Source organism: Podarcis filfolensis, assembly GCF_964270895.1.
Source record: "Podarcis filfolensis genome assembly, chromosome: W".
NCBI lineage: Eukaryota > Metazoa > Chordata > Lepidosauria > Squamata > Lacertidae > Podarcis > Podarcis filfolensis.
In genome coordinates, this window is record NC_139619.1 from 22,161,911 (window position 1) to 22,188,151 (window position 26,241).

A 26,241-nucleotide genomic window follows, 5' to 3' on the forward strand; every position below is an offset into this window, starting at 1 on the left:
GCTCTACCTGGACACTTAGGTCCTTTTGGTGGTTACCTCACTGCGAGGGATGTAACGGGCGCCACGTTTGCAATATGCAAGTGGGAGAAAGCACCTTTGCGTGCCCGCATTGCAGTTTGCTCTGTGTGTTGCAGGCCACGGCGCTGCACGGGCTGCAATTGCGTTGCATTGCATTGCGTGAGAGATTTGCAGTTGCATTGCACAGAGGGTGTGTGCATTGCATGGAGGGTGTGGGTGCATTGCACGGAGTGTGTAGTTGCATTGCACGGAGTGTGTTGTTGCATTGTACGGAAGGTGTAGTTGCATTGCACGGAGTGTGTGTGCATTGCATGGAGGGTGTAGTTGCATTGCACAGAGTGTTTTTTGCATTGCACGGAGTGTGTGTGCATTGCACGGAGTGTCTAGTTGCATTGAACGGAGGGTGTGTGCAGTGCACGGAGGGTGTAGTTACATTGCACGGAGTGTGTAGTTGTATTGCATGGAGTATAGTTGCATTGGATGAAGTGTGTGTGCATTGCAGGGAGTGTGTTTTGCATTGCACGGAGTGTGTAGTTGCATTGAACGGAGTGTGTAGTTGCATTGCATGGAGGGTTTGTGTGTGCATTGCACGGAGTGTGTAGTTGCATTGTACGGAAGGTGTAGTTGCATTGCACGGAGTGTGTGTGCATTGCATGGAGGGTGTAGTTGCATTGCACAGAGTGTTTTTTGCATTGCACGGAGTGTCTAGTTGCATTGAACGGAGGGTGTGTGCAGTGCACGGAGGGTGTGTGCAGTGCACGGAGGGTGTAGTTACATTGCACGGAGTGTGTAGTTGTATTGCATGGAGTGTAGTTGCATTGGATGAAGTGTGTGTGCATTGCAGGGAGTGTGTTTTGCATTGCACGGAGTGTGTAGTTGCATTGAACGGAGTGTAGTTGCATTGCATGGAGGGTTTGTGTGTGCATTGCACGGAGTGTGTAGTTGCATTGCATGGAGCGTGTTTTTTGCATTGCACGGAGTGTGTAGTTGCATTGCACGGAGTGTGTAGTTGCATTGCATGGAGTGTGTGTGCACCGCACGGAGTGTGCTTTGCATTGCACGGAGTGTGTAGTTGCATTGAACCAAGTGTGTAGTTGCATTGCACGGAGGGTTTGTGTGTGCATTGCACGGAGTGTGTAGTTGCATTGCACGGAGCGTGTTTTTTGCATTGCACGGAGCGTGTTTTTTGCATTGCATGGAGTGTGTAGTTGCATTGCACGGAGTGTGTAGTTGCATTGCATGGAGTGTGTGTGCACTGCACGGAGTGTGTTTTTGCATTGCACAGAGTGTGTGTCTGAAAAGGATGCCCAAGCGGGGGCTGGAAGCTGGCAAGCAATAGCTCAATACCTTTTGCCCATATTCCCATTTTATTTAGGGATCCAGTTGGATATTGTTGCTAAAACATACCACTTGCCTATGGAGAAGCTGTCTGCCTTGAAGGAAGTTATTTTGTAATACTTCCTCTGTAGCAAGTGATGCTTCATCAGATCCGATCTTGCTGGGTCACTTAATTAATCTTCCCACTAGGCCAGGCTGCCTGCGGCCTGAGGTCCCCTTACCTTTGTGTACGCCTACCAAGTGTGGTGAAGGCAGATATCAGGCGATAGTAGCAATTCCTGAATGTATGCAATAATAGTTCGCCATGGCAGGATACCTTGAACCCGCACAGGGATTTTCAGGTTCATGCTGGTGCTGCTGGATCTTTGCCCTTTGGTTTTTATTTCAAGGGCTGCTGGTGTGCAAAGCTATGGCCTCAAGCCTGGTGTGGTGAGGCAATCATGTGACATAACTTTTCTTGAGTTTTCCCCATTGTAGTAGCAGTTCACATGTGGCCCGAGGAGTTCAGTGACCTTCGGATCTGCTTTTGGTTTGATAACCAGGTAGTCGTGAGCGTCTTGGCAAAACAGTCCTCGTGCTCTAGCACAGTCTCTGCCCCTCCGCTCATGCTTTCGAGCTGCGCCGCTTAAGGTTTAATATTGTGCTTTCTACTCTCCAAATTACGGGATCCTCTAATGATGTCGCTGACACTCTATCCCATTTTCAGATGAAGCGCTTCAGATCCTGGGCTCCAGACTCAGCTATTGCCAGACTTTTCCAGACCACCTGTGGCATTTTGACAACAATTAGTAATTACAGAGAGCAGCAGCTTCCATTTCCCCTTCTGCTTTTCGCTCTTATGGGAAGGCCTGGATGGATTTCTTAGCCTTAAACTGGCAGTCCTCGGCCATTCAGATGAATTGGCCCCCATCCTCTGAGCAGATCCGGCAGTATTTGGTCCACCTGCTGCAGATTGGGCATGCGGTTATAACTATCAGAATTCAGTCCGCTGCAGTGTCTGTTACACTGAAGCTTTTATTTTTCAGAGACCCTTGTATAAAGTTTGTAGTGCGCAGGGCCTTGGAAGGTTGGAATAGGCTCCAACCTCATAGGACAGTGGGCAGAAAGTCGGTCAATTTACCTATGCAGTATCTGCAACAAGTTAAAACTTGTCTGCTGGTTAAAGATCAAGGCGAGACTCCTTTCAGTAGTCCATTGCATTTTTGCACTGAGGGTTGGGAAAATGGTTGTTGGAGCCAGCACAGGGCTGAGAGTCTGGAGGCTTATTGCTTCAGGACTTTTCCTTATCCTTTGGAGCTTGTCGTTAGAGTTGGGAACTCTAAAACAGACTTAGTGGGCAGGAGTGCCACAATCAGGCTTCCCGCCACAGGTGAGGAGGGCCCTTGCCCGGTTATGGATAACAGAATATTTGGCTTTTCATTCCCCTGGGGGCTGGCCCGCTCCTAGTGCATGAAAATGGGTTCCCGTTAGCCAGGCATCAATGTGCTTACGTCGTGCACCAGTTATTACGGCATATGGCTTGCTTACCGCTGAACACGCCTCATTCCTTACGATTAGGTGCTGCTGCAAAGGCTGCACACTGGGGGCCTGTCAGGAGACAGGATTGTGAATACGAGTCATTGGAAGTCTGACGCTGACAAGGGTTATATCAGGAAGTGTCACAATGATGTCTGTGCTGATGCTTGTCTGTTATTTCCTATTTTAAAAGGAGCAGCTGTGCACATTTGGGCCACAGCATTGTACACTAGGCTGGCAAGCATGTTGACGAGTTTGGACTGGGGCGCCATCTCAGTCTTCCTGTCCATGTGAACATATACTGGATGTCCAGATGGGGAATGCTTTGTGAGGAGATGCTTCCTTTGGTGCGGTCGAGGTGACCTGTGCAGGTCCTCCCGCAGTGCTGGTAGTACAGCTGGGCGAGAATGTTTGCTGTCTTCCTCCAGCATAAGTCTGCATCCCTGCATGCAAGAGGGCTTGGATTGAGTTGATGGCAGCTCTCCCTGGACTCAAAATAATTTAAGGCATTGGTTCAAGGTGGTTTGGAGGGGGGGCGGTTGGAGCACCTGTCCCCTCCAATGCGCAAAGATATTCCATTAAGGGAATCCAAGGATTCCCCATGCTTTTGTCGACCCCTTTCGAGGGGTGGGGCCACGCAAGAGTCCCTGGGAGCAATTTGGGGGTGAGCTTGAGTCTGATCCTGGTTCATTGCTCCCCCACGCTGTTTATTTGTACTGACGATATGGTGGGGCCCAGTCGTCAGTGCTGCCCTGCTGAGGTCAGGTGCAGCTAGTCGGGAACCAATGCCTAGACAAACTACCACCGAGCAGGCCAGAAAGCATGTTAATAAGGCGGTGGACAATAGAATAAAATAAATAAAGTAAATAAAATAAAATAAAATAACAAATAAAATAAAATAGGTCCTTGCTTTAGGTGGTTCTGTAATATTGCACCCTGCTATTTTTCTTCAAGGCTGTTGCCCTCTTTAGGGCAGATGGGGCGCATCTTTCCCCTATGGGGAACGACACCTGGCGGGATGCGATTGCCTTGGGATTCATTGCTCCCCCACAATGTTTGCTGGTACTGACGATATGGTGGGGCCCAGTCGTCAGTGCTGCCCTGCTGAGGTCAGGTGCAGCTGGTCGGGAACCAATGCCTAGACAAACTACCACCGAGAAGGCCGGAAAGCATGTTAATAAGGCAGTGGAAATAAAATACAGGTCGTTGGAAATTGAATGCATTCAAAGGTTATGTTCGTTAACATTATTGGTGTCTTACAATTTTTTGCTTGTTTTATCTTAGGTTTAGCAGCTGTCCGCATCTGGATGGTGGAGCACAGCCTCATGCATTGGGCTGGCATCAGTGCACGGCAGTCCGGATTGGGACCGGGTCTTGGCCTTCCTCCACATGTGCAGTTGCCTTGGCTGTCCAGACGGGGAATGCGCCGGCCAGAATTCCTGCCACTGATTCGGAGGCAGGTGCTGCTGGAAGGGCCGCCCACTGCTGTTGGGGTGCAGCTGGGTGAGAATGACCTGGTTTCCATGGACTGTTTTTTCACCACGTGCTGCACTTTTGGGTGACCTGGAGAAGCTGCGGGCAGTGGTGCCGACAGCAAAAATATTTTGGTCAAAGCTTTTGCAATGATGTGTTTGGAAGGGTAGTCGTTGCCCAGCTGCCACTGAAAGGGCCAGGAAGCGCATCAATTCTGCTGTGTCTAAAAAGATTTTTGAGCTGGGTGGAGATGTGATTTCCCATCCTGAGATTCTTTTTCAGGCTGCATCCTTTTTCAGAGCTGATGGCGTGCATCTTTCTGCCTCAGGGAATGAGGCTTGGCTGGGTGCAGTGGTGGCCAAGCTGAGGGCTTGGTTGGGTCTGTGAGTGGTTTGGCGGTGAGCTGAAGGCTCCATGGCGGTTAGGCATTGGTTAAATTGGTTCTTGGAGGGGTAAGTGCCTATCCCTCCAAATGATGCGGAAAGGGAATTCCGTTAAAGGAATCCAGGGGCTTGCCATTCTTTTCGTCCTTGTCCCCGGAGTCGGACTTGGGCCGTGCAAGCCCCACAGGAACATGAGGGTGAGAAGTGAGGGTCTGTGGCTCAGCTTCATTTTCTCACCCAATACTTGTTTCCCACGCTGGCTTCCGTTGGTGTCCGGAAGGCCAGCTCTGTCCTTGAGGGCAAGGACAGATAGTCATAACCAATGCCTAAGCAACCACTCACATTTTTTGTATTTTGAATAAAGTTGTGGCCAAAATTATGCCAAAAACCTTAAACAAAAATTGATGTGTGAAGTGTGAATTTTTTGGGGGGTGGCATTGTGGGACTCAACACGCAAAGCGTGTTCTCCCTAACAGAGAGCACGTGTTGCGGTTGGGGGAACAGGCCACCCTGCAGTGACTAGGCAAATTTGGTAAGGAACCCAAGCCTTTAAGTGGTTAAATTTGGGTTGCTGGGGAGTTTTGATTGTTGCCAATTTGGAAGAGGGGTCAGAGTCTTTAAATACAGGGGCCAGACGTTGGACGTCCTCTTGGCCGTTTTGCACTGGATCACCCGCCCTCCCTCCCTTTTATAGGGTGGTTTTTCTTGATTGCTTGACCTTGCTATGCCTGTCATGGAGTCGTCCGCCTTGGAGCGGGGGCCTGGTAGGAATTTTGCCATTTGGCTGATTGGCTGGTGCCATTTGGTTTTTGCCTACTGCGTAGCAAATCGTCACAACTTGTAAGGTTGGCGGTTAGGCATTGGTTAAATTGGTTCTTGGAGGGGTAAGTGCCTATCCCTCCAAATGATGCGGAAAGGGAATTCCGTTAAAGGAATCCAGGGGCTTGCCATTCTTTTCGTCCTTGTTCCCGGAGTCGGACTTGGGCCGTGCAAGCCCCACAGGAACATGAGGGTGAGAAGTGAGGGTCTGTGGCTCAGCTTCATTTTCTCACCCAATACTTGTTTCCCACGCTGGCTTCCGTTGGTGTCCGGAAGGCCAGCTCTGTCCTTGAGGGCAAGGACAGATAGTCATAACCAATGCCTAAGCAACCACTCACATTTTTTGTATTTTGAATAAAGTTGTGGCCAAAATTATGCCAAAAACCTTAAACAAAAATTGATGTGTGAAGTGTGAATTTTTTGGGGGGTGGCATTGTGGGACTCAACACGCAACCATTCAACATCAGACCACTGTCTAATGCTGTCCTTCCTAGCCGAGAAGTATACCAGGCCTCTACAGGGTAAACTCTTCGTGGCCTTCATGGATCTGAAATCAGCGTTTGACTCCATCCCCAGATCCCAGCTATGGTCCAAACTAAATCTGATTTTGCAGGACAAACGACTCCTCTTTCTTATAAAAGCCCTGTACAATGGAACCAAACTGCAGGTCCGATGCGGTCGACAAGGACAGTTATCGAACAGCATCGAGATGGCTAGAGGGGTGAGACAGGGATGCATTTTGGCTCCCACATTGTTTTGTCTATTCTTGAATGACCTAGAAGAGAGCTTAATGGACCCAGATGGACACCTTCCAAAAATACAAATGAGAAGGACCCCTTTGTTCTTATATGCTGATGACGCGGCCATCATCTCACGTTGCAGACCGGGTTTGAATTACCTGCTGAGGAAATTTTCCAATTACTGTTTTGGAAATGGTTTATCCATTAATTATGAAAAATCTAAAATTTTAGTTTTCAAAAGAAGCTTCTCCCGGTCTAAATGGGTGCTGGATGGCCATAGCCTTGAACAGATCAAATACTTCAGTTATCTAGGGCTCACATTCCATCATACAGGATCTTGGAAGCACCACTGGCAAACCTCCCTTCAAAAGGCGGAGATCACAAAGCTAGCCATACTCAGATTCTTTTTCACAAAGGGTAGCAAATATGTTCCAGCGGCCTTAAGGGTTTTCAACGCAAAACTCGTTTCTCAACTCCTGCACGCTGCAAATGTCTGGCATAATGAGGACCTGCCAAAGCTAGATGGCTTTCAGGCAAAATTTCTACGATCTCTGCTGCAGGTACCCACCTGTGTCCCCAAATCCATACTTCTGTTAGAAGCTGGTGAATGCCCAATTTCTTTTTTTTTTTTTAATTCAAATTTCGAGAAAGGGTTTACAAAAATAATAAAATAATACAGAAAAAATACAAGCATTAAAAAAATACAGAATAGAAAGGAAAAAAAAGAAAAAGAAAATAGAAAAAACAGTAAAAAAAATAAGTCCATCTTTCAATGTCTTATTTTTCCCTGACCTCCTCACACCTCCCTTTTTTGTATTCCATTTTGAATGGTTAATTTAGCAAATCCTTTCCCTCTTTGTTTTTATCTTAGTTCTTTATCTTGACGTATTGTAACCTTATAATTTCATCTATTTAATAAATCATTTTTACATACTCCTTTTTAACATTGTTACTAAAACCACTTTGTTTCATTCCAGCATCATTTTAACATTCGTTAATTTTGCAGTGTTTCTGTAAATAGTCCTTAAATTTCTTCCAATCTTCTTCCACCAACTCTTCTCCCTGGTCTCGGATTCTGTCAGTCATTTCCGCCAATTCCATATAGTCCATCACTTTCATCTGCCATTCTTCCAGAGTGGGTAAATCTTGTGTCTTCCAATACCTTGCAATAAGTATTCTTGCTGCTGTTGTGGCGTACATAAAAAAAGTTCTGTCCTTCTTTAACACCAATTGGCCGACCATGCCCAGGAGAAAGGCCTCTGGTTTCTTCAAGAAGGTATATTTAAATACCTTTTTCATTTCATTATATATCATCTCCCAGAAAGCCTTAATCCTTGGGCATGTCCACCAAAGGTGAAAGAATGTACCTTCATCAACTTTACATTTCCAACATTTATTATCGGGCAAATGGTAGATTTTTGCAAGCTTGACTGGTGTCATGTACCACCTGTATATCATTTTCATAATATTCTCTCTTAAGGCATTACATGCCGTAAATTTCATACCTGTGGTCCACAACTGTTCCCAGTCAGCAAACATAATGTTATGTCCAACATCTTGTGCCCATTTAATCATAGCAGATTTAACCGTTTCATCCTGGGTGTTCCATTTCAGCAGCAAGTTATACATTCTTGAAAGTATCTTAGTTTTGGGATCTAGCAGTTCTGTTTCCAATTTTGATTTTTCCACCTGGAAGCCAATTTTTTTGTCCAAATTGTAAGCCTCCCTTATTTGATAATAATGAAGCCAATCTCGCACTTTATCTTTTAATTTCTCAAAACTCTGCAATTTCAATTTGTCTCCTTCTTGTTCCAGAATTTCCCAATATTTCGGCCATTTGGCCTCCATATTGAGCTTTTTCTGGGCCTTTGCTTCCATCGGTGACAACCACCTTGGAGTTCTATTTTCAAATAGGTCCTTATATCTTATCCAGACATTAAACAATGCTTTCCTGACAATATGGTTTTTAAATGCTTTATGTGCTTTAACCTTGTCATACCAGAAATATGCATGCCACCCAAAAACGTTATTAAAACCTTCTAAATCCAAAATGTCTGTGTTCTCAAGAAGCAGCCATTCTTTCAACCAGCAGAATGCTGCTGATTCGTAGTAGAGTTTAAGGTCTGGCAGGGCAAATCCACCTCTTTCCTTTACATCAGTTAATATTTTAAATTTTATTCTGGGCTTCTTGCTCTGCCAGACAAATCTAGAAATATCTCTCTGCCACTTCTTGAAACAATCCATTTTGTCCAAAATTTGCAATGATTGAAACAGAAATAACATTCTTGGCAATACATTCATCTTTATAGCAGCAATTCGACCTAACAAGGACAGCTTCAAATTTGACCATATTTCTAGATCCTTTTTCACTTCTGACCAACATTTCTCATAATTGTCTTTAAATAAATTTAAGTTCTTAGCGGTCATATTAACCCCCAGATATTTCACTTTCTTAACCAATGTTAAACCTGTCTCCTTCTGAAACCTCTCTTTCTCAATCGGTGTTAAGTTTTTCTCAAGAACCTTAGTTTTTAACTTGTTCAGCTTAAATCCTGCCACATGACCAAATTCTTGATTCAATTCCAATACTCTTTTAGTACTAGATTCTGGCTCCTGTAATGTCAGTACTAAATCATCTGCGAAAGCTTTCAATTTGTACTGTTTGGCTCCGAGTTGTATACCTTTGATCAAACGGTCCCTTCTAATCATATTTAGCAAAACCTCCAGGACCGAAATAAAGAGCAATGGGGAAATTGGGCAGCCTTGTCGTGTCCCTTTCTCTATCTTAAATTCCTCTGTCACCACATTGTTGACAATTAGTTTAGCCTTTTGTTCTGAGTAAATTGCACCTATACCGTTTTCAAAACCTTGGCCAACCCCCATCCCCTGAAGATTTTTCTTCATAAAACTCCAAGAAATATTGTCAAAAGCTTTCTCCGCATCTACGAATATTAAGACTGCTTTAGTGTTAATATTCACTTGCAGTTTCTCCAAAATATTAATTATATTTCTCGTGTTGTCAGACAAGTGTCTACCCGGGAGAAAGCCAGCTTGGTCTTTATGTATCTCCTCCACTAATACTTTTTTTAGTCTTTTAGCCAAAATGTCTGCAAAAATTTTGTAATCCACGTTGAGCAGGGATATGGGGCGGTAGTTCTTAAGTTGTGTCTTTTCAGACTCATTTTTCGGTATAAGTGTAATATAAGCTTCCTTCCACGACTCTGGCGCTTTTTTCCCCTCCAAAATTTCATTACAAACCTCCTTTAGTGGTTGAATTATCCAATCTTTCAGAGATCTATATTATTTTGAGGTTAAGCCGTCCGGCCCTGGAGATTTGCCCAACTGCATATTCTGGATGGCACCTTCCACCTCCTGTTCTGTGATTTTATAGTTCAACATTAACTTGTTTTCTTGAGAGATTTTTTGTAGTCCATTTGTTTTTAAGAATTGGTCTATATCGAATTCTTTCTGTGGCCCTTGTGTATATAACTGTTTAAAGTACCTCTGGAAACATTTTCTAATTTCCACTGGATTCTGAATGTTCTTTCCTTCCACTTCCAAATTAGTAATGGTGTTAAGTTTTTGTCTTTTTTTCATTTGCCAAGCTAACAATTTTCCACATTTATTGGCCGATTCAAATGTCCTTTGTCTCATCTGTTTAATTTTCCATTCTATTTCCTGATTCATCATCTTCATATATTGAACTTGATATAACTTTATTTCTCTCAGAATCTCTTGTGACTTTGGTTTCGCTCTCAGTTTCTTCTCACCCTCTTTTATTTTTTCCAAAATTTTGTCTTTTTTCTCATTTTGAGTTCTCTTCTTTATTGCATTCTGTTGAATTAGAAACCTCCTCATAACTGCTTTGCTTGCGTCCCAGACTACTCTTTTTTCAGTAGAAGTGTTCATATTTATCTCAAAATAGTCTCTCAAGGTTTTTTGGGCATTCTTAGTAACCTCTTCATCTCTAAACAGGGTGTCATTCATCCTCCATCTGAAGGAACCAGTTGGTGTTAATTTCATCTCCATTTTCACAGCATTATGATCGGAGCAAGTTTTAGGGCAAATTTCCACTTTTCGAGTCTTAGGAGCCAGTCCTCTAGTCATCCAGATTTGGTCAATTCTTGTCCATGTCATTTTGGCTTCAGAGAAGAAAGTTCCCTCTCTACCCAAGGGATTCTTTGTTCTCCAAATGTCAATTAAGTCCATATTGTCAGTCATCTCAAAAAAGGTTTTTGGTAGTCTGCCATCTTTAGTGACTACCTGTCTCTGTGCCTTGTCCATGTTTGTGGATACCACTCCATTCATGTCTCCCATCATAATAATGTTATAATCCATGTAGTCCAGCAATGTCTCATGCAACTTTTTAAAAAATTCCGATTTCCCCTCATTTGGTGCATAAACTCCTACTATCAGAAATTTCTCTCCTTGTGCTTGAATTTCAATTGCCACAAATCTTCCTTGTTCATCTTTAAACATAAATTTCGGTGATAGGCTCTCTTTTGCATAAATCACGACTCCCCTTTTTTTAACCTTATCCGATGAAATAAACTCTTGACCCAATCTTTTATTGATCAATACTTTCCTGTGCAGCCTTATCACATGTGTTTCCTGTAAACAAATCAAGTCCAATTGTTCCTTTTTCAATAAATGAAAAACTTTTTTCCTCTTCTCCGGGGAGTTAAAACCATTAATATTCCAGCTTAATAGTTGCAGAGCCATGGCGTGGTTACTTTGCTTTTCCTCCAACTGCACCCAGCAGTTGTTCCTGGTCTGTCGGTGGTACCACTTTCTCCAAGTTTTCCAATCCAAAGGATAGTGATGATATGTCTAATATTCCTGGTTTTAGTGCTCTTAGCTCTTCTTCAAATTCTTTCTGCAAGTCTTCTCCGTGATCTTTCAGAAATCTTTCTTTATCTTCCACTGATCTTATTTTTAACTTTCTTCCTTTGAAAGTAAAAGATAGGCCCTGAGGGAATTCCCACCTGAAGACAATACTGTTACTTCTCAACAGGTTCACCAGGTCTCCGTAGTTAGACCTAAGATCCAGGAGGTATTTCGGAATGTCTTTGAATATCTCCACTCTTGATTGATGTATTTCCAAGGTCTTCTGAAAATGCAGACTCAATATTTTGTCTCTCTCCTCTTTTGTTCGGAGAGTAATCAAACAGTCTCTCACCCTGTTCTTTCTCCCCCCTCTTCCGAGCCTGAAGGCACTTACTATCTTAATATCTTGCTTCTCTAAATCTAGGCTCCAGAAGTCTGCAAATTCATGCATAAGAAAGTCACTTAGGTTGTCTTTCTCAAGTTCAGGTACCGCCCTGATCCTTAAATTTGTCTGTCTTTCCTTCAGTTCAGTCATAGATAGCATTGACTTGTGATCCTCGAGTTGCCTACATATCGGTGGTATCTTTTCCTCAACGGCCAGTGCTTTTTCCTTTGCTTCTTCAGCTGTCTTTCGGGTCAAAGTTGATTCCTGCAGCAATTTCTCAATAGATTCTGTGTTAGAATTCACCTTCTGTCCCAAATTATTGATACTTGTAGTATTCTGATCAATTTTGCTTGATGCTTCAGCTACTTGTTTACTCAGTTTTTCCAAAGATTCACTAATTTTGCCTAATGCCACAGCTACTACATCTTCAGATGCCATTCCTTTTAGATCAGTTTGAACAGGTGCTGCCCCTAATGGTGCAGAAGGGCCAGATGCTGATGCTCTTCACTGCTGCCGAATTTTCCCAGATCTTGTTGTTTTTTCCTGCAGCAAGTTTGCCATAACACTTTATCTGAAGCTCAAGGTCAGTCCCACGGCCGGAATTTGTTTTACTGTGGAAAATTCCCCTGGCCAATTTGAAGTGGAAAATTCCCTGGCCTCTTGTAACAATTACCAAGTTCCTCTAGGGGGACACAGTAACAGTCAGTCCTTGTTGCATTAAAGTAACTTTTCCAAATCCCCCATTTAACAAAGTAAACAACTGTTTCAATTTCAATTTCAATTTCAGTTACTTTACAGTTCCTTAAAGACCTTAAAGTCCGGAGAAGACAGTCAGAATCAAAAGTATCTCTCTTGCAGAGTTAACTGTCAAAAAGTTACAATGTCTATAAACAGCGCAATTCACGGTACGGCAATCTTGTTAGCACTTGACAGCCCGTCCCAGGCATTAAGCGGTGGTCTTTGTTTCTTTTTCCTCTCTTTTTGCAGGTAAAAATACTTCTCACTCTTCCCTCCCCTCTCCTGCAGTTCAGGGAGGGAGATCTTTTGTCTTGATGTTAGGATTTAAGTCCTTTTGAAGTAATTTTCCAGGTCTTAGTTTAAATAGTCTTTGCTTTGATCTGTTTACAAGAAACGGAAGGTGGACTTCCTGTTTACACCTTCCTGTTTTCGGTACCAAATTAATGCTCTTTCTTCCCTTGTTTTCAAGTCTTTAAAATTCAACCTACTCACGGTAGTTGTTTTGATAGCCGAATTGTCACAGGAAAAAAGTCAGCGCTCTCCGACAACAGCTGTGCGACTTCACTCCATGGAAGAAGTAATTGACTCTCAGCACCACGCTGCTCGCCCCGTTTCGCTCCGGAGCCCGGAGCCGGGTTTCTTTGCGAATTGGGGGGGCGCTGAAGGTGCCCGCCGAGTCCCACGGTCACAGGCTTCACCAGCCTGTGGTTTTTGGGAGGGTCCCCGCTTCGCAGTAGCAGCAAGACCCGATTTCCGCGAAGCTCACTCCATCCGGGTTAGAGGGAATCCGCCATTGCTGATGGCGCCGACTCGGGAAGTGTGAATGCCCAATTTCAACTAAAACGTGGTGGGCTGCGCTGCCCTAAAACATTGGCTCAGGATTTCAGTATTTGATCTAGGGAAGGGTTTGTACCAACACCTGACCAATGCGGAATTTGTCAGCAAATGGCAGAAAACCATGGCTAAAAAAGCCACCTCTATTGGTCTGTCTCCCCCCCCCCAACTGTATTACCTGGGTTATGAAGGCGCCCAAAAGATATTAAAGCAAAGATTATGGGACAATGCACACAGTGACTTGCGATCTCGATCACACGCAGTCTGTAGTCCGCTGTCAGTAGGAGTACAATATGGGCATGTGTCAGAGCTGCCCAAGGTCCCAGCTCACAAAGGACCAACGCTGCTTTGTTGTTAAATACAAAAGTCTTTATTGAAGTTCAGTTTCACTTCCAGAGCCGCAGCGTGCAGCCCCACGTCTCAAGCTTTAGACCGCTGATGACCCTTCTGAATCTCCTCCCCCTGTACACCAATTTAAGACCCTCGCCTTGCTCCACCTTTTCCGCTGCTCCTTCCTCCTCTGGGTCCGCCTGCCCGCCGGGGTCTCGCCCTTCCGAGCCTCTTCTGACGCTGATTCCCCTGAGCCTTCTCCCTCCCTCCGGCGGGCTTTAGGAGCTGGTTCCCCATCCGGGTCTCCTGCTGTCCCGCACGCCTGTACATTTGAACTTGGCGCGTGCGCCCAGCCAGCAGTTTTCCTCCTAACCGTTTCACTGCTGCTGTCACTGCTTCCCCCTTCGGGTGGGCTAGCTGCAACTGACCTCCCCTCCATTCCCCCACTCTCCGATGGAGGCGTGGTCAGCCCTGACTCACTCTCCCTCCCCTCCGGAGGAGACGCTGGCCCTGACACATGTGACTATTCCCCCCCACTACGCTCTGGTGGGGAAACTGGTCCCGATCCTCCACTGCTGCTTTGGGGTTCCCCTCTGGCTCCTTGTTTCTGGTGCGTCCCCCCTGGGACCCCCCTTGCCCTGACCATCGGAGCCCCCTTCTGAGAATCTTCTGATTCGCTGGAGAAGCTCATAGAATCTCTCGGGCCACTGTCATACTCCCCTACGCTGCCCTCGGATTCTTCCCCTTCGCTCTCCAATTCCTCTCTCCCCAGTGCTCCTGCTCCTGATTCCCTGACAGCATGTCTTTAAGTTAACATCTTACATTAAAAACCTGACAGTACCAAATTATCGAAGGCTTTTCACCAAAGCCAGACTAAACGTCTTTCCTTCTGCAGTGTTGGATGGCAGATTGAGCGGAGTTCCCTACCAGGACAGACTTTGCTCGTGTGCTCAAGACATCGACTCCATAAAACATATTTTTTGCACTGTGCAAAATATGAGCAAGCCAGGGCTGAACTGATACTACCCTTGCTGGTACCTTTCCCGGGAAAATCAGAGGCTCACTATGTCAGGTTGGAAGACCGGACAAATGCTAGAACATTAGCAGTGGCAAAGTTTTTATCAGTGGTTGCAAGAACCAATGATCCCTATATTCTGAACAAAATGCTTGTTTAACCTGGAGGTAGGCTGTATGAATTGTGTATTGCTTTGTAATGAGAGCTTGCAGGGCAGCAGCTGAAGAAGGAGCAAAAAGGGTTTTCTTGTGTGTGTGTTTCTTTGTGGCTGATTAGCTGCTCTCCCTGTGCAAAGGTCAGAGGGGACAGGGTTTCTGTTGAGGCAGGTGATTAGCTGTGGGAGGAGCTTATCAGAGCTTGCAGGGCAGCGGCGCGCGTCTAGCGGCGCGTGCAGTTTGATCCATCTTTTAGATTTAGGGGAGCTAGTCTCAAACGTTTGTTGGGGGAGACCTAGGTTTTTTTGGGGGGGAGTTATTTCTCCTGTCTTCACGCTTTTTATGATGGAGGACCGCTGTAGCCACCCCCAGCGGCACATTCTCAAGATGGAGGGTGAGGGAACAGCTGCAGTCGCCTGCGGTTCCTGCACAATGTTTGCCATCTTGCCAAAGGTTGCAGGCAGCTTTACCTGCACCAATTGCATGTTGATTGCCCTCTTAGAAGACAAAGTCCAGCAACTGGAGGAACGTGTAGCTACGCTCCAAAGAATTAGAGAGCTGGAGCTCTTCTTGGAAGCAACAGAGCACACCGTCTCCACCAAGGAGGAGACAGGGGACTCCCCTGAGAAGGAGGCTAGTTCACCAACACAGGAGCCAGAAATATGGAGAAACGTGACTCAAAGAAGTAGGAGGCCCAGGGTTCGCTCTGATTGTTTAGAAATACACAATCGCTTTGAGGTCCTCTCCCCTAGCATGGAAGTCGAAGAGCAGACTCCATTTGAGGATCTCTCCCTCATTACAGTCAATCAGGTATATGAAGACGAGCAGCAAAGTCAGTCCTCAGGGAATGTGCAGGCGACCTTGGAACGGACAGCTCACGGAAGAACCCCGACCAAACCTAAGAGGAGGCGTGTAGTGGTGATAGGGATACTGAGGGGAACAGAAGCAGTGATCTGTGGGCCTGACAAGATGTCTCGGGAAGTGTGCTGTCTCCCCGGGGCTAAGATCCAAGATGTAACTGAACGACTGCAAGGAATCATAAAACCCACTGACAAATACCCCTTCCTCTTGGTTCATGTGGGAACCAATGACACTGCAAGCAATAGCCTCCAGAAGATCAAAAGAGACTACGAGGCTCTGGGCAGGAAATTGAAGCAATTAAATGCACAAATTGTCATCTCATCTGTCCTCCCAGTTGAACGACGTGGCCCAGGGAGAGAGGGAAAAATAGTGGAAGTGAACAGCTGGCTTCGCAAATGGTGTAAACAGGAACGGTTTGGATTCTTAGATCACGGACTGCAGTTTCTTGAAGATGGACTTCTGGCAAGCGATGGGCTGCACCTCACAACGGTTGGGAGGAACGTTTTTGCCAAAAATCTCAGAAACCTCATCAGGAGGGCTTTAAACTGACTAATGTGGGGGAGGGAGACAGTGCTCCTGAAGGTAGGAGTCTATCAATTGATGAAGATGATCATCTAAATGTCATAGACCAAATGGAGCAAACAGCACGCAGACCTAGTGGTGGGAGGAAAAAATCCTTAAATAAGAGACACGGGGGAATGATTAATGGACTTCAATGTCTGTACACTAATGCGCAAAGCATGGGAAATAAACAAGATGAGCTTGAGCTCTTGGTACAGCAAACTAAATATGACATAATAGGCATCACTGAAACCTGGTGGGATAAGTCCCACGATTGGAATGTAATAATGGAGGGATACAATCTATTTCAGAGAAACAGACCAGACAAGAAAGGAGGAGGAGTGGCGTTATATGTCAGGGATGTGTATACCTGTGAAGAGATCCAAGATTTAGAACCTCAAAGCCAAAGTGAGAGCATTTGGGTCAAAATTAAGGGAGAGAAGAATAACAGTGACCTCATTGTGGGAGTTTACTATAGATCCCCAAGCCAAACGGAGGACATAGATGATGCCTTCCTGGAACAGATGGCCAAGCATGCAAAAGGAAGGGAGATAGTAGTAATGGGGGACTTCAATTACCCGGATATTTGTTGGATGTCAAACTCAGCCAAGAGCATAAGGTCAAACAGATTCCTCACTGGCCTTGCAGACAACTTCATTGTCCAGAAAGTGGGAGAAGCAACAAGAGGAACAGCCATTTTAGATCTGGTCCTAACCAATGTTGATGACCTGGTTAGTGGGGTAGAAGTGGAAGGATCATTAGGCGCGAGTGATCATGCTCTTCTGAAGTTTACTATACAGCGGAAAGGAGCAGCCAAGCATACTAGGACACAATTTCTCGACTTTAAGAAAGCCGACTTCATAAAACTTAGGGAAGTGCTGGGTGAGATCCCATGGACAGTAATACTAAAAGGAAAGGGAGTTCATGATGGCTGGGAGTTTGTTAAGAGGGAGATAGTAAAAGCACAACTTCAGGCAATACCAATGAGACGGAAACATGGAAGGTGCCTAAAGAAGCCAGGGTGGCTATCTAAAGAACTTTTAACTGAGTTAAGATTTAAAAAGGATGTGTACAAAAAATGGAAAAGGGGGGAAACCACCAAAGAGGAATTCAAACAAATAGCCAGCACGTGTAGACACAAAGTCAGAAAAGCTAAAGCACAGAATGAACTCAGGCTTGCTAGAGAGGTTAAAAGCAACAAAAAAGGCTTTTATGGGTATGTTCGTAGCAAAAGGAAGAACAAAGAAACAGTGGGGTCACTCAGAGGAGAAGATGGTGAAATGCAAACAGGGGACACAGAAAGGGCTGAACTCCTCAATGCCTTCTTTGCCTCAGTCTTCTCCGATAAAGAAAACAATGCCCGACCTGAAGAATTTGGAGCAAATGATTCAGCAGAGGAAACACAGCCCAGAATAACTAAGGAGATAGTACAAGAATACTTGGCTAGTCTAGATGTATTCAAGTCTCCAGGGCCAGATGAACTGCATCCAAGAGTATTAAAAGAACTGGCAGATGTGATTTCAGAACCACTGGCAGTCATCTTTGAGAATTCCTGGAGAACAGGCGAAGTCCCGGCAGACTGGAGGAGGGCAAATGTTGTCCCTATTTTCAAAAAGGGGGAAAGAGAGGACCCAAATAATTACCGCCCAGTCAATCTGACATCAATACCAGGGAAGATTCTGGAGCAGATCATTAAGCAAACAGTCTGTGAGCACCTAGAAAGGAATGCTGTGATCACCAATAGTCAGCATGGATTTCTGAAAAATAAGTCATGTCAGACGAACCTGATCTCGTTTTTTGACAGAATTACAAGCCTGGTAGATGAAGGGAACGCAGTGGATGTAGCCTACCTTGATTTCAGCAAGGCATTTGACAAGGTGCCCCATGATATTCTTGTAAAGAAGCTGGTAAAATGCGGTCTTGACTATGCTACCACTCAGTGGATTTGTAACTGGCTGACTGACCGAACCCAAAGGGTGCTCATCAATGGTTCCTCTTCATCCTGGAGAAGAGTGACTAGTGGGGTGCCACAGGGTTCTGTCTTGGGCCCGGTCTTATTCAACATCTTTATCAACGACTTGGATGATGGACTCAAGGGCATCCTGATCAAATTTGCAGATGACACCAAACTGGGAGGGGTGGCTAACACCCCAGAGGACAGGATCACACTTCAAAACGACCTTGACAGATTAGAGAACTAGGCCAAAACAAACAAGATGGATTTTAACAGGGAGAAATGTACAGTATTGCACTTAGGCAAAAAAAATGAGAGGCACAAATACAAGATGGGTGACACCTGGCTTGAGAGCAGTACATGTGAAAAGGATCTAGGAGTCTTGGTTGACCACAAACTTGACATGAGCCAACAGTGTGACGCGGCAGCTAAAAAAGCCAATGCAATTCTGGGCTGCATCAATAGGAGTATAGCATCTAGATCAAGGGAAGTAATAGTGCCACTGTATTCTGCTCTGGTCAGACCTCACCTGGAGTACTGTGTCCAGTTCTGGGCACCACAGTTCAAGAAGGACACTGACAAACTGGAAGGTGTCCAGAGGAGGGCAACCAAAATGGTCAAAGGCCTGGAAACGATACCTTATGAGGAACGGCTAAGGGAGCTGGGCATGTTTAGCCTGGAGAAGAGGAGGTTAAGGGGTGATATGATAGCCATGTTCATCCAAACTACAAGAAAGAAGATTCCACCTAAACATTAGGAAGAACTTCCTGACAGTAAGAGCTGTTAAACAGTGGAATTTGCTGCCAAGGAGTGTGGTGGAGTCTCCTTCTTTGGAGGTCTTTAAGCAGAGGCTTGACAACCATATGTCAGGAGTGCTCTGATGGTGTTTCCTGCTTGGCAGGGGGTTGGACTCGATGGCCCTTGTGGTCTCTTCCAACTCTATGATTCTATGATTCTATGATTTGTTGGGTCTCTGGACTGTAATAAAGATTGTTGTTGTTGTTGTTGTTGAATCAGATGTCAGATCAGATGAACAATATGAAAGAGCAGATAAGCTGCATTTGCTTCAGACAGCAAATGCAAAATTTGCAAGATGAAGTAATGAAGGGAACACGGTGCTTGTCAATAATCATTAAATTCTTGATTGTTTTGACATACACTTCTATGAAATAAAGACCATTTTCCACATTACTTCAGCATGAAAATGTTCTGGACATTTTAGCATTATTTCTGGTTTACCAAATTATAGCAGTGAGTCTAAAACTATTTTGTCTGTCCTTTTCATTGTTTTCATCAACATTTTTCTTTCTTATCTGGGTTTCTTTTGACCTTTTCATGTTAGTAATTGGGAGGAAATCCAACCAAATTTGAACACAGTTAAACTGTAACCCTACATTTACTACCTATGGGAAAGTAATTAATATCAATGGGACTTAATTCTGAATGTTTGCTTAGGGTTGCGCTGTGGAGCAAGCTTTTCCTGTGCCATAGTATGACTTGTTAATCAGGACCTTTCCTTCACAATACCTCAACCCTCCATTTGTTTTAAAGGTCGTTGCAATCTGCAGAAGCCCCAACCTTCATTGTGTGTTTCTGTGTATGAATGGTTTACTCCATTGTGACATCCATTGTAACTTCCAGATTGTGGAGCCATTTAATGGCATTTTCACTTGGTTTCCTTTTCCTTTCCTTAAAAAAAAAAAAAAGGTTTTTTGTTATATTGACATTTGAACAGAAATCGGCTAGTAGTTGGTGATCACAACTCATAGAGTGATTTGACGAGAAAAACAAAGCAAGTAATGGCACACCCGAGGCTTGTTGTTCTCTCTGTTTTGTTTTGATTCTGTTGTGGTTTCTAGAACCAGGTAATGGAAGTCTTAAATTATAATGCTAGAATTGCCCTATATTTTGAAGCTGCTATTGTTTTGTTTGTATTGGTAAAAAGAAAAGAAAAAAAGAGACAAAGAATCAGGTGAATATTTCAGTAATCTCTTTGGGAGATTCTAAATATGAATGCTGCAATGCTAACCAACATTAGAAAGCTAAGCCTTTTTAAAATAAGTATTTATAATGGCAAATTAATAGGTTTTTATGCATGACTCACAGTTCATGATCTAACTACATGACTAAATTCAATCTGAAGTGTAGTATTTTTAGTTATTTGCAAGTAACTTATTTCATTGGTTTCAGCAGGGCACAGCACCATTCATACCTACTCAAATAACTCCAAGGAGTTCAGAGGAACTTACACCCTGGTATGTGTGCATGGGATTGCCACAATGGTTTTGTTTGTTTGTTTGTTTAGTCGTTTAGTCGTTTAGTCGTGTCCGACTCTTCGTGACCCCATGGACCAGAGCACGCCAGGCACTCCTGTCTTCCACTGCCTCCCGCAGTTTGGTCAAACTCATGCTGGTAGCTTCAAGAACACTATCCAACCATCTCGTCCTATGTCGTCCCCTTCTCCTTGTGCCCTCCATCTTTCCCAACATCAGGGTCTTTTCCAGGGAGTCTTCTCATGAGGTGGCCAAAGTATTGGCGTCTCAGCCTCACTATCTGTCCTTCCAGTCAGCACTCAGGGCTGATTTCCTTCAGAATGGATAGGTTTGATCTTGCAGTCCATGGGACTCTCAAGAGTCTCCTCCAACACCATAATTCAAAAGCATCAATTCTTCGGCGATCAGCCTTCTTTATGGTCCAGCTCTCACTTCCATACATCACTACTAGGAAAACCATAGCTTGAACTATACGGACTGCAGTGGTGCAGTCCCAAACAGTGACTTGCCTTTTCACATGTACTGCTCTCACCTCCTATCAACTTTGTTCATTTGTGATCCAAGAATTAGGGTGACAGCTTAGAAAGGACAAAAGAGGGAGATCAAAAACGGTTAACTTCCAAATCCTACCAGATCACAGAAACAAATAAACTGTAGGGTTTTAGTTCAGTTCTGTAGTCTTAGGATCCAGATTCTAGGTCATTTAAGGTTGCAACCCTATTTACTTTTTTTATAATAATTTTTATTAAAATTCCATTTAACAATCCAATCATGTCTCATTAATTAATCCGAATTATGCCAATACATATCATAAAGTCCAAATATTTTGCCGAATTTTTTAAATTTTTGTTGGGGGTACCCATGCTTCGAGCTCAGAAGGGTCCAATCCTCTCATATTTCTGCTGCTTTGATTTTCACAAGTCCCATCTTCCAATCTTCTTGTTGTTATCATTTTTCTTCTTAATAACCTCTGAGTTATTTCCACAAGCAAGTTGAAGCAAACATTTTTATAGTACTGTGTGGATTTTCACGCTAATCCAAAAGTCCTCTTCAAGCGGCAGGCACCATTTCGGCAGTTCCCATGAAATACAGTCTAAGCATCTGCTCATTAACTTTCCCAGACCAGTTGCTCCATAAATCAGCCTTTCCAGGGGAGTTCTTGCCAAATCAGACGTAGAATTCAAATATGATAACAGAACGTGGCTCACCTCCCCCTTTGACTGTAAATCTTGCAACAAAGTCTGTCTCATAATGGCAGTTCCCAATTAGAACTGCGTCATCCAAAAGCCTTTCATTTCCTTTCCAGATCTTCCGCAAAACAAAGCCTTTAGTTAATAATTTTGTTTCCACACAGTTTATTTTCCCTTCTCACTTGCTATCAATCATGTGGCGGTTCTTCTTTGGGAGGGGTTGTTAGGTAAATCATATTGAAAGAGAGAAAAGTCCCCCCCCCTTTCTGATCCGTTTCAACATACCGACATAGCTGTGATTCTTTGATGTAGTCTTCTGTTCAGTCCAATCCGTCACTCAGCTTCTCAGTGGTCGATTTAATTAGCAATCAGTACACCCTTTCTTTCGCTCGAAAAGTGCATTTACTCTTCTCCAATTATTTATCTTAAGCAATGCAACTAGGATCGCGATCAGAAGTAGTGTCCAGGAGATCCAGAAACTCACTCGAGGGCTTTCCGTCCAGTGCCTCCACCCCCTCCTTCTTTTGAACTTGGGGGTGATTTATTGGCAACCGCGGACAAGGCAGCTTCTTTCCATCCCCTGGGAAAATTCGAGAGGCTAATTTACTCCCATCATTAGCCTCTTAATTACCTCGTGTGAGCTGGAGAGATGGTATTGTCGGCCATCTTCCAAGGCGCCCCTAGTGGCCCCCCTATTTACAATTACTTCCATGTAAACATAAATAGGACAGAACCATTTGATGAGAACAGTAAGCATACTTGGAAATTAATTCTGCTGAAAGTTACAAATTGGAGTTTCTTCAATATATTTATGAGTAGATAATTTATTACGGTCAAAGACCAGCTCACATGACATAACACAATAAAAACAGCGCAGAATCCGGATACTAGCCAGGTCATCTTATGATCTTTGCCTAAGAGGAGAGAATTAAGTTTAGACTTGTCTGAAAGATCGGTGAGCCTCTTCAGCAAAGGATCAATGGTGTCTCTATGAATCTCAACATAAAAAGGACATTTAAAAAAATATATGTTTGAGGCTTCGTATTTCCCCTAATGGGCAGGCGCAAAGTCTCTGTGCATACAGGACCCTTCTATAGGAGCCTTCCAGAACCAGTGAGGGCAAGGCCGAGCTTCTAGCAAGAGTGAAAGCTCTTCTTGCATTTCTGGATGTGAGGAAATAGAGATATGCTGCTGGAGCGGCTACGTTTCTCCCGTTTTCTATGATTTTATAATCGGGATCCTTGTACAGTCCTGTTGTCTCTCTATGTCCATGATTCTTTGCCTAACCACGGATCTAGCTTGGCCCAGGCCCATAGTTATGAGGGTTTGGGGAGCAAGGCCCAGTTTCTGAAGAGTGTTTAAGACTGCTGTCTGCCAGCCAGACTAAAACTGGTCACTCAGAATCAATGGGGCTATTTATTTATGAGTATAGTATTGGCAATGGATCTTACTTGAACTGCTTATGAGAATATTCTATTTTCTTCAAACTTTGCTAAACTTTGTAATAAAATGGGAGATGTTTTTTCCTCAAGATTTGGCAAAATATTAAGAAGCATCGCCATACTTGATGACTCTTCCACCTTAAGCCCAGTAGCCCCCCTTGTGGTGGGGCAGAGCCACGGAGCCAGCTGCTGATCGGAAGGTCGGAGTTTCGAATCCCTGCAATGGAGTGAGCTCTGTTAGTTTCTGTGTGTTGCCACTGTGCAGTGCTTTGGAGTCACAAGACTCTGTTTACATTCCACACATTCCATACTGTTGGAAGTCTCATGGGAGACGGGAGACAGATGTGACGTTACTGGTTTCCTGTTCCTTTGTTCCTTTGTTCCAGTTGCTCTCTGCTCTCACAGAGAGAGGATTTCTTTTCTGTCTGCGTAGTAAGAAATAAAGCATAGCGATGTAGCCATAAATCTCATCACTTCCGCGTGCTGCTTTGATTCTCTGCTGAATGGGATGTGCCTGGAGCCTCATCAAAGGCTCAGGTTGTCAATCATGTCGGAGGCGATTCCGAAGGAATTGGCCGGAGGAAGATGAGCTTTCTCAGCTTGGCCGAGCGCAGGTTCCAACAAGCTCCCGTTGCTCTTTCCCAGCTCCTGCCAACCTAGCAGTTCAAAAGCATGCCAGTGCAAGTAGATAAATAGGTACTGCTGTGGCGGGAAGGTAAATGGTGTTTCCGTGCGCTTTGGTTTCTGTCACGGTGTCCCGTTGTGCCAGAAGTGGTTTAGTCGTGCTGGCCACATGACCTGGAAAGCTGTCTGTGGACAAATGCCGGCTCCCTCGGCCTGAAAGAGAGATAAGTGTTGCAACCCCATAGTCACCTTTGACTGGACTTAACCGTCCAGGGGTCCTTTACCTTTTTACCTTTTTTACTTGATGGCATCACTGCAGATGAGAATGGGATAGGACAGGTTGGTGCTGATGTTGAGGCTGCATGAACGCACCAGCAGGAATGCAATGGGCTCCACTGTGTCATGCATTATTGATCTTTCCTTCCCCTTGCCGCACCCTGTTCAGATAAGCTGCAACCATGCTTGTGTTGGGCATGCAGCTCTGCCCCACCACAAGGGCAACTGCTGTTTAAGAGAAGAACAGGTACAGAACCATGAACAGTTTAGAAGAATAGAAACAAGGAGGGCAGGGCACAGTAGTGTGATCTGTGCATCTCTCCCCAGCATGTATTCTCAGCCCAAAATAAGAGGCAGAATAAGTGCTACCTGATGAATATTGATGGCACTCTATAGTTAAATTAGTTGAGACTGTCCATTCTTTCTCAGGTATGTGTTACAAAGTAATTAATGGAAAACACCTAAAGTAACATGCTGCGTTTGCACAACTGTCCAGTAACTGGCTGGCAGAATTTGGAGGATTGGGAAAAGGCAACAAAATGTGCTGCGTTGCCCTGGCATTCTGTATGCCACAGCTGTTCCTGCATGTAGCAGTGAATGAGGCCAAGAAGAAGAGCTTTGGCTTTGGCTTTTACACACTTCATGCAGCATCCAGAGTCCTTTAGCCTGATCTGTTTTGCTTCATTGCTCCTCACCACAACAACTTCCATCTCCATCATCTTTCACTCTTTCATGCTGGTCTTCAGTTTGCTATCTCAGGCTTTTTGAGTTTAAGGCAATAGGGCCAGTTTAAGATAGTCCAATGAAATTACCAAAAAGTTTGGAAATGCAATGAAGAACAGTACAGCTTTAAAAAAGTGTGCAGCTTAAAAAAAGGGGGGGAGAGAAAAAGTACTGTAACTATTTCATCCACATAATTAATTTACAGAACAGAAGGCATTGCATAAATAAAATCCATACAAAGAACCATAAATATATTTAAAATACCCAAACCATTAACACACAACAAAAAATTTGCAGCACATCTTCAACAGGTTTTTGATTATAAAACGTGGGGAGGACAAAATAACAGTAAAGGGGAGGTTGTTCCAATGTTGGAATGCCACCACAGAAAAGTCCCTGTCACACACCCCTGTTGGGATTTCAGCCCCCACCAGTTGCCACGCTGGCAGGAAACAGCAAGAGCTGTCTCACAGTGTGGGAAAGGAAGTGAGACTCTGTTCTCAGCCAGTCTCACTGTGTGCTGGGAGGAGTTTCTCTCAGTCTCTTTGTTAGTTTCTGTTTCCTCACTGAGCAGCTGCTTGCAATCACAGGACTGTTTACATTCCACAGTCCAGATACTGTTGGATTCTCACGGGAAAGGGAGACGGGATGTGACGTTACTGGTTTCCTGTTTCCTTTGTTCTTTGTTTTCTCATTGTTCAGTTGCTCTCTGCTTCTCACAGAGACAAGTTGTATTTTTCTTTGCTCTCTGCATAGCTTAGTAATAAAGCATAGCAATGTAACATCATACTGATCTTATCCTTCCATTGTGGACTTTGTTGTTTTAATGCTCTGCTGGGTGGGCTCAAAGAAGATGAGCCTTATCAGCTCAGAGGAGCGGAGCTGAAATCTTGAGATCTATCTTGAGATAGAGCAGGGTTGTGTGGGAAAACCCAGAGCTTGGCTGCTCAGACATGCAGTCCTTTGTGTTGTTTGTTGTTTTGCAGTAAATAAATGTAGTAATGAAACTACAGACTGCCTTTTCCCTTTTGTCGCTATATAAGGTAAAAGCTGCCCGAGGTCCCAGCTCACAAAGGACCAACGCCGCTTCGTTGTTAAGTACGAAAGTCTTTATTGAAGTTTAGTTTCACTTCCACAGCCGCAGCGTGCAGCTCTACGTCTCAAACTCTAGACCGCTGAAGCTCCGTCTGAATCTCCTCCCCCCAGACACCAGTTTAAGACTCTAGCCTTGCTCCACCTCTTCCTCTGCTCTTTCCGCCTCTGGTTCCGCCTGTCCGTCGGGGTCTCGCCCTTTCTAGACTCTTCTGACGCTGAATCCCCTGAGTCTTCCCCCTCCCTCCGGCGGGCTTTAGGAGCTGGTTCCCAATCCGGGTCTCCTGCTGTCCCTCGCGCCTGTACATTTGAACTTGGCGCGCGCACCCAGCCGGCAACTTTCCTCCTGACCGTTTCACTGCTGCTGTCACTGCTTCCCCCTTCGGGGAGGCTAGCTGCAACTGACCTCCCCTCCGTTCCCCCACTCTCCGATGGAGGCGTGGTCAGCCCTGACTCATCTTCTCTCCCCGCTGGAGGAGACGCTGGTCCTGACACATGTGACTCTTCCCCCCCACTACTCTCTGGTGGGGAAACTGGTCCTGATCCCCCGCTGCTGCTTTGGGGGTCCCCGCTGGCTCCTTGTTTCTGTTGCGTCCCCCCTGGGACCCCCCTTGCCCTGACCATCGGCGCCCCCTTCTGGGAATCTTCTGATTCGCTGGAGAAGCTCATGGAATC

The 26,241-nt window shown here is 44.8% G+C and overlaps 1 protein-coding gene and 1 long non-coding RNA gene across 2 annotated transcripts; both read left to right on the forward strand.

Annotated features, from left to right (window-relative positions):
• Positions 1 to 552: 552 nt before the first annotated feature.
• LOC310753868 lies at positions 553 to 1,319 on the forward strand. The gene is made up of 3 exons (XR_014543472.1): positions 553 to 636; positions 976 to 1,174; positions 1,220 to 1,319. It is a non-coding gene; the product is annotated as an uncharacterized lncRNA (long non-coding RNA).
• Positions 1,320 to 14,637: 13,318 nt separating this feature from the next.
• On the forward strand, positions 14,638 to 17,078 carry LOC310753855 (uncharacterized protein). The gene is made up of 2 exons (XM_083595218.1): positions 14,638 to 14,682; positions 14,810 to 17,078. The coding sequence occupies exon 2, from the start codon at positions 14,913 to 14,915 to the stop codon at positions 15,978 to 15,980; it is 1,068 nt and encodes a 355-aa protein (XP_083451344.1). The 5' UTR covers positions 14,638 to 14,682; positions 14,810 to 14,912; the 3' UTR covers positions 15,981 to 17,078.
• The last annotated feature ends 9,163 nt before the right edge of the window (positions 17,079 to 26,241 follow it).